General features: G+C 38.5%; 1 protein-coding gene across 1 annotated transcript; it reads right to left on the bottom strand.

Moving 5' to 3' along the window:
• Positions 1 to 706: 706 nt before the first annotated feature.
• LOC114198269 (transcription factor BTF3) lies at positions 707 to 7,892 on the bottom strand. Its single transcript, XM_028089653.2, has 6 exons — positions 7,712 to 7,892; positions 7,304 to 7,372; positions 3,692 to 3,805; positions 3,165 to 3,366; positions 1,862 to 1,918; positions 707 to 995 (listed from the first exon to the last, which is right to left on the bottom strand). Exons 1-6 carry the CDS (start codon positions 7,841 to 7,843, stop codon positions 949 to 951), a joined length of 621 nt encoding a protein of 206 aa, XP_027945454.2. The 5' UTR covers positions 7,844 to 7,892; the 3' UTR covers positions 707 to 948.
• Between the last annotated feature and the right edge of the window lie 817 nt (positions 7,893 to 8,709).

Here is an 8,709-nt window from a genome sequence, read left to right as displayed (position 1 = left end):
TAAATTTTTACTTCAACATGATTGCTAAGTTTTTTTTTTAAGTAGCCTTATATCTGGGATGATGAAACTGTTCAGTATCCTGATTGGGGTGCAGGGATAAATATGTGTGTTAAATTTCTTACAACTGTATACACGTCAACTTTAGGATTTTTTTAAGAGAAAAAGTAGCCCTCCAACACTTTAAATTTAAGATGAGGTAACATTCCTAATGCAAACACTAGCTTTTCTCAGGTGTCTTACAGAATATCTTACAAGGAAGAGAGTTAAGAGATTACTTCCACTTTTTTTAGGTAACCTTGAGTTACAACTAGAAAATGGAGCTACAAATCCCTACTTCATAGACTGAGGATTAAATGAGAGAAAATTAAGTGCAATATGTTAAAGGCACTTAGTATATACTTACAACATAGACAATATTAAGAGAAAAAAAACCTCTTGCTCACCCACTAAGCAATATTCCATTCTTTATAATTTATACCCATTACATAAATTACTGAAGCCCTGAGGACTGCTGGAGAAAAGTTTAAAACATGAGAACTTGATACCACCTTTGTTATATTATACGGCCATTTAAAATCTTCAATCAAATTTCATCAATTACCAGCTATATTACATGCCATGATTAGCTTTCTATAAACAACTTTGCTTTCTGTGTACAAATCAATGTCAATGAAATAAAAAATAAAACCATATCCTAGGCAAAGAACTTTATTAACCTTGTTTCAAACTTTATTCCCAGGCTTCTTCAGCTTAAATAGCTGCAAAGAATGAATTGTGTATAAGCAAAAACTGAAAAGAGCTGCAGTGTCCAAGGGGCTTGGGCTTAAAAATATTAGAGATCTAGATTTTATCAGATCCATGAACAAAATTTTAAAAAGCAGTCATAATATAAAATAGCAGCTCCCAGTAACTTCTTCAAGTTTTATGTTCTTCAGAAGTTGACTCAATTCAGTTTGCTTCATTCTTAGAAGCTTCATCAAAATTCTCCACAAGATCTAGAAAAAAAGACAAACTTTGAAAAAACCCCAAATCTACAAATCATCAGATTCTAAAGAGATTAAAAATGCTCTCAAAATATATCCTACAGTTAAAATCAAGATACACGTTTAAATACTTTATTTCCAATGAGACTACTACCCATGTGGCACATTTTCAAGTGTACATTTTGGCATGTAATTAAAACAAGGGAAGGAGGAAAATTCATTAATCTGATGACATAAATACTATGCTTAAAAAATATGTACGTGCCCTCCCTAGTGCCATTTCACCCCAAGTATTAAAATTAAGCAATATTAATGTATTAGTAAACATAGGCGTCAGAACCAAAGAACACCATCACAAACAATATGAAGTTTTCCTGGATTCCAAAAGGACACCTGCCTATGCAAAGTGAAAATATTTCAGTCCAGTGATTCTCCTGCTCAATAAACATGTTTTGCAACAAAATTATCAAGTAACAGCTAACAGAAAAATCCCTCCTGATTGCCAAGAGTTTTTCTTATTTTAGAATGGTTATACCATATCCCAAGATGCCTGAACTTCTCCATGCCTTCTCATCAATTTATTAATCCCTAACAAGGAAATGGGTCATTAGTGGTCTACCAGTTATTCTATTTATGTGACAACATACATGCTTGCTCAGTATTTGAAGTTTCCAATCAGAAAAAGCCCAGTCTGCAAACATAACTCCTAGTTATAGTAACACTGCATTATTTTTTTTCATTCTAAGCGAGGTTCATGTCTTCCTTTCCTGTCCTTTACCTTATTACCAATTCCCCCAAGGGAGGCTTTCCTACAGTATAAAGATTTGTTATTCTTCCTTCTAAGATTCTCTACGTTGGCCATAAGTGAAGGTTCCTACCCGGAACTTCATCATCATCCTCCTCTCCGGTAGCAAGTGGTGCTTTTCCATCCACAGCTGTGAAAGGGAAATGTAGAGGTTACACGTTTGTTACGTCTTTAATAAACATTAACCAAAAGAACAGATGAAAGGTCAAGTGTTGTTACAACTTACATTCATATGACAACAGTGACATGAGATTTCATCCCTAAGTACTAATAACATGGTAGCCCAATGTCTACAAATGAACTACAATCCTGTGCACAGCCAACAAAACAAATCCCATCCCCATCTTTTCAATCCCTCTGGCCCATCACAGGCCCTGAGGTGGAAAAAAAACAATAGAGTGACCTCAGGGTAGAGGTAAACCCATACACCAAATTATGGGAAGATTTCTTTTGGGAGGCAAAAATTAAGAGACTGTTTTCTAAAATAACGTTGTTTTGTGCATGGTTTATGGGAGGTGTTTAACAAACCTTTACTGAAATGAAAATGATCAAAAAATTAAGTGCCTTTGATTGGTGGTAAGAAAGTGAACTACACTTGGAGTTGAGACCTCACAGTACTAGTCCTATCAGATTTTCAGTATTTCCAAAACCTACTTTAGCTCTGAAGGCCTAAGACTTTCTAGAATAAGATCTTATGCCTCTCACTGTGAAACACACACACACACACACACACACACACTAGGAAAAACCCCCAAAACTGTATGTATATAAAATGTCAAAGCAGAAAGAATGAATGCCTAGAAAAACATGGATGACTAAATGGACCATATAATAAGTTTGTCTTTCTTCTACATTGCCATTCTTCAAAATTTTAATCAGAGGACCACAGCATAAAGTAACTGTCTCTTAATGCACTTACTCAACTACAAGATTTTCTGCCCTGAACAAAATCCTTGTATAATTAAAAACACCTGAATAATGCCAGGCCAATTCTTAAACATTACTGGTAATACCACTTGTAAATACGACTGAAAAAATTTGACAATTTATAACGTATTTTAATTCTAAACTTTCAGTTATCAAAAAAGCCCCAAATTAACATTATCATTTCCAGCTGATAAAGGTAAAAATTTTAAATCACTGGTCCAAAGCAAGATAGAAAACAAATATTCCACTAAATCAAGTATAATGATCACAGTATACTAGTTAACTTACTAAACACACTAAGAACACCTGGTTAAAGGTCACTGTAAAAATTGGCACTTTTTAGAGGAAAACTGCCATTTCTAAATTTAAAGATATTCGTATCTACTTGAGATCTTAGAAATTTCCTGATAAATCAGTAACCCTGGGCAAAACCACTACAAAAAACTCACATTGTTTGGGCAGAGCTTCAGCCAGTCTTCTTAAACTAGTCAGACTGTCTGCACCAAGTTGGTTTAAGATACTGGGTAGCATTTCTGTCAGCTGCTTTGTCTCAGCATGGCCTGTAATGGTGAAAGTGTTCGCTGCCAGTGATGCCTGAACTTTGGGGTTGTTAAAATGGATCACTGTTCCTTGGTTTGTGAACATATTCACCTACAAAGAAAAAAAAGGTAATTAGCAACACCCACCAAAATTCTTTAAAAATCAAACATTCTATTAAGGAAAAGCCCAAGGCTGGCTAACTAATCCACTATTTCACTGTGAAGCACAAATGATATTTTGCCTGGAATGGAAAGTGCAATCTAATCTCTTTCAGACTTAGCACTCCCTAATATTCACTAGTGGAATAGAAATCTGTTTTAGAGGGATATGAAATTCTCTGTTGGGAGAAAAATAAGTAAATAAAAAATGATGCATGCCCACTGAAGCTTTTTCCAACCAAAACTTGTTTTATAAAGAAATAAAATTTGACACTTACTTCTTCAATACCAGAGATATTGTTTACCCCTAACTTCTTTAAGGAGAACTGAAGTTTTTTATCATCTGCTGTAGCCGTTCTATGAACCACCTTCTTCTTTCGGCGAGCAGTTCCCTAGAGTGAGGAGAAAAGAAAACACACACATATATATACCATAACAACTGACATTTTCAAACGGAAAGTTTCTAATCCCTTTCTGACCTTTGTATCTGTTTAAGAAAATTACCATAAGCACAAACTTTTAGGCAGCAAGTAGGAAATGATGGAAGCAGAAAGAGATTAACAAAGGAATTGTCTATAAATCCTTAATAACTTCTAAGCTTCTGATTGTCATATATAAAAGAATCTCTTCAAAGTCCTTTTTTTTTTAGATTATCTGCTCTAGAAGTGATCAAAGAGGTGGCATGTATCAACCTAAATTAACCCTCATTTAAAAGTTCCATGTCCAGAACTATTAACCTTTTGTTTTTAATTAATGAAAAATCAACAGCCATTAATATTCACAGGCAAGACAGTGAGTGTATGGACACACTCAAATGAGTCTATATAGACTTTTATAATACCTAAGAATAAAATCTTGGAAGTTCTTACCTTAACTCACAAGGCCTCTACATGATCTGCCCCAACCCTACTATGCTGTTCTTGACCACCTCTATCACACACACACATTCTCATCTTTAGCCAAATAAACCTCCTCACAGTTCCTTCAACAGGCCAAAAAGAGCCTTTGCACATACTATTCCTTTCTTCCCCTACCATCTGCACTGGTTCCCTCCCTTACTACAGATCTCTATTCCTATGTCACCGTTATCAATGGCCTTTCCCAACCACCCTATGTAAAAAAGCAACTCCTACAGTCATCATCTATCTATTCAAGTTTATTTATTTTTTTCATAACAATCATAAATGTATCTTATTGTTTGTCTCCCCTCACTAGAATGTAACCTCAAGAGCTTCCATTCTGTTTACTGCTATGAACAGTATTGAGAACAGTATCTGGCTCACTGAAGGTACTCAGTAACTTGAATGAATACAAGCTTCAAGAAAACTTGTGGCCTCTTGTATGTATATACCAAGTACAGATATACCCCTTCTCAAATATATCCCATAAACTTTCAAAACTAGGCAAATGTGAGGGCGCCTGGGTGGCTCAGTTGGTTAGGCGACTGCCTTCAGCTCAGGTCATGATCCTGGAGTCCAGGGATCGAGTCCTGCATCGGGCTCCCTGCTCAGCAGGGAGTCTGCTTCTCCCTCTGACCTTCCCCCCGCTCATGTGCTCTCTCTCTTTCTCTCTCTCAAATAAATAAAATCTTAAAAAAGAAAAAACAAAAAAAACTAGGCAAATGTGACTCATTTTCTGCTTAACACTCTTTAGTAACACTCTCAAGAACTTCTATGTACAGATTAAGCCCTTTACATGATACATAAGGCTCTTTATCTACTTCATTATACCCCAACCTACACACCAATTCCTATTTGTCCTTTAAAACCCTATTCAAAGCATTACCTCTTTTGTGTCTTCCCTAAACTCTGCAAAAAACTGCCAAGCAAAATCATTCCCATCTCTATATTTCAAAAATGCTTCTACTGCACTATGTATATTACACTATGAAAACAGATTAAAAAAAAAATCTCCCCTACTAGTGTTAAAGTCCCCTTAGCGACCATAAATTTCTTAAATTTCATATTCTCAGGCCTGAGCACAGTTAATCTTAAGTAAATGATAGCTGAACTGAATAACATATCAAAAGCTACAAAAAATACTGGCTACCAACTCCCCAAAAAACCTTTAAGAATAAAAATCACTTTGATGTGGACATATAGTCTGGTTTTCAAAGAATTCTAAAAGACATTCTAAATGATTACTATAAGATTCTAAAAACAAAACTGACACACCTTCTATAAGTTCTATACAATTCACATCTATAGAGTTCAATTTTTACTGATACAATTTATATCAATGCTCTGATCAGATACTGAATAAAAGCACTTTTATACTACTTACCTGAAAGCACCTAACACAGATTTCTCTAAGGCAAAACTCACTCACTAAATTTCATTCCATAATAAAGTTTTTTAAAAATGAAATTATTTCCTTATTACGATGACATTAGTATTTCCTATATTAACTAAAGTTCAATCCTACATCAGCCTTAAAAATCTAAAAAACCTAGGCTTTCCTTGCCTAGAAATTTGTTTCTAATAGCTAAAGACTAATGATGAGAATAACAAAAGAAAGCACAGAAGCACGTTATTCAAAGTATTTCTTGTGAAACCGGTACTAAATGATAGTTAAAAACACCAATATAAGAACATCGAAACACTGACCACAAAGGATAATGAGTTTTTCTGGGACCTGAAGGCCACACCTAGCTTTTAACAATTGCTAAGAACAAGAAACACCTACTATCTGTTAATGAGCAGGTGCAGATCCTGAAGACTACTAGCTTCAGGAAAGAAAAAAGGATCACGATATATTCATTGTTGACAAAGTCCAGTAATTTAACAGATGCACATCTCATTATTTAAGCCTCCATGCAACTTTTGGCTACTTCACAGAAGATTCTACTTGAAGGCAAATGCTTAAAATTGGGAAAAACTAATAGGTAATAAACTTGTCCTAGGGAAGCTTTACAAGTTTTACCAAGTAAAGACATGCTCTGTTCCCACAGGCTACCACACCTTGTTAAATACTAGGAATGTGCTAACACAATGCAAAATATAAAGTAGACCTGTCTAGAGCGGACTTCTGATTTAAATAACTTACTCAGAAAACAATCTAAAACTTCCAAGTTCAAAAAAGAGTACTCTTGAAGATCAGTATCCAGCAGGAAAAAAAAACCAATTAGCCAAAAACCTAAAAACCTACGATCATTCTCATTCTCTCAGTTTTAGCTTATTAACAAAGTCAAATTGAAAGATATCTGTTTAAGTAACATTTTCAAATCCATAGTCACTGCTCTTAAATTCTGTGATGTACCGCTAACATAGGTATCTTCCAAACAGCCTAGAAAATATACAACTACTCTGAATTGCATTTAAGAAAGCATTACAGAAAGGTCTTAACTTACGAAACACACAAACTTCTAAGTATTAAGTACAACAATTACCCAGAACCTTACATTACATTATAAACTACAGTTCAAAAGACAGGTGGAACTCAAGTTCAGAGTCAGCATAGTTATTAAAAAAAAAAAAAAAAAGTAAAGCACTGAATGTATACAACTTAGGCCAAACAAGTTAGGAGTATGATGTCCACAATGATTACCTAACCAAAATGGCACATTTTCTTACTACTTAAACCAGGAAACACTTTTGTTCTACTAAAACACTGTAACACTGAAAACATATTTACACAGAAGTAATGTTTATTAAGTTCTCTTTTCATCTACTCACTTTTTTCTTTTAATTTACAACGTGCATGTCCCACTGATACACTCTATTGTACATCATTTAACCCCGCCTCCTCCCCCCACCCCCGCTTTGCTAGCTCTATGAAATGCCCTCTAGAGACAGTGACAAGCCAACAATACAAGAAAAGCAAATCCAAAAACCAAAAAACCACCCCCAACCTTTAAGCTTCCAAAAGCCCAAAAAACTATTAAAACTTACTTTCCCACCAATGCGCACTTGTGCTTGCAGCTTGGCGAGTTTCTCCTGGTTCATGATAGTTTCTTTCATCTAGGAAAACAGGAAACCCTCAGCGAGGAAAGGTCTGGTTCACTCTAGCATTCCACGCTCGTTATTTCCCAAGACACCAGCAAAGATAAAAATATTCTAAACAGGCCGAGGCCTGAATCCCCAATCCACCCCGCAAAGCTCCCAATTTCAGTTTTGAGGGAGCGTAAAAAATACCCATCTTCCTACCCCTCCTCCACAACTGCCTCCCCCCGCCCTTACAGGCCCGAGAAAAGGGCTCTAACCCACGCATGGTCAGCACCCCCCACCCCCGGCCCTGGCCCGGCCTCGGCCTAGCCAGGGCCTGCCCGGCCCGGCCACTCTCCGCAAGCCTCGCGGTACCTGAGGCTCCTGTCCTCGGGTTCCGCCGCGAGGTGGAGGAAGAGACGGCGTCGCCTCGCCCCCAGGGCAGCCGCCCCTGGCTCGACCTCGCCCCCGAGAGTCAGCCTGAGTGGGTGCGCCTGTCCGTCGCATCGCCTTCCTCTCCTCAGCCCTGTCCCTCCCTGTCTCGCTCCTTCCGGGCACTTCCCGCCCCCGTTCCCGTCCTCCTCCCACGCCGGCGTCCAAAGCCTTTTTGTACCTTGTTGGAGCGGAAATGGGACCGCGCGGGGGAATAGGGTTGGCGCTCAGGGGGTCTCGGGCGGACCAGCTGAGATTAGGTGCACACACGCGGGGACGCAAGATGGCAGCTAAAGGGAGGCCGGAAGTGATGCAACGCTGCTTCCTGCAAAAGTCAGGAAACGGATTTTGTCGCGAGCTCAGTGCTTCGCTGCGCACGCGCGGCCTAAGGCCGCCGCGTTTATGACTGTCGCGCAAGCACAATTTTCATCGAGCGCGGGCCCGTTTGGGACCTCACGAGGGACTGTGCTGGCGGCACTGCGTGTAGTCCTGTGAAAGACCCTAGAGGAGTCCGAAAGAACGGTTCTTTGCAGTTAGGGTTGAGTAAGTCGACCCTGAACCCCAAATTCTTTACCCTCGGAAGAAAGGGCAATTTACGTTTGCGGAAACGCTTCGGCGCTCAGCGTGCGCTCATCTTTACTCGCTCTCCCTCGCTGTTTGGTGTAGATAGGAGCAATCATCTGAATGTTTTAGAATTTCCTCTCCGGTCCGAATCAGCCTTTACCAAGACATTTTGTCAAAACTTTGCTGAAGTAAACTAATTTTACCTTCCAGGATGAGGTGGTTTGGTGGGTTGCAGGACCGTGGTTCACAATTTCTGGCGAGCACGTTCAGAATCCCAGAGGCCCACTTCTTAAAAGGGGTTCAGTCCGACTAGGGCTGGAACCCGGTAATCTGAATTTCAGCAAGAATAGCAGGTACCACCGCAGACCCCTGTACTT

The sequence above is a fragment of the Eumetopias jubatus genome, unplaced genomic scaffold (assembly GCF_037043125.1).
Source record: "Eumetopias jubatus isolate StellerSeaLion01/CBP00866 unplaced genomic scaffold, mEumJub1_p1.0 scaffold_5, whole genome shotgun sequence".
Taxonomy (NCBI): Eukaryota; Metazoa; Chordata; class Mammalia; order Carnivora; family Otariidae; genus Eumetopias; species Eumetopias jubatus.
This window is presented reverse-complemented; position numbering and strand designations above follow the sequence as displayed.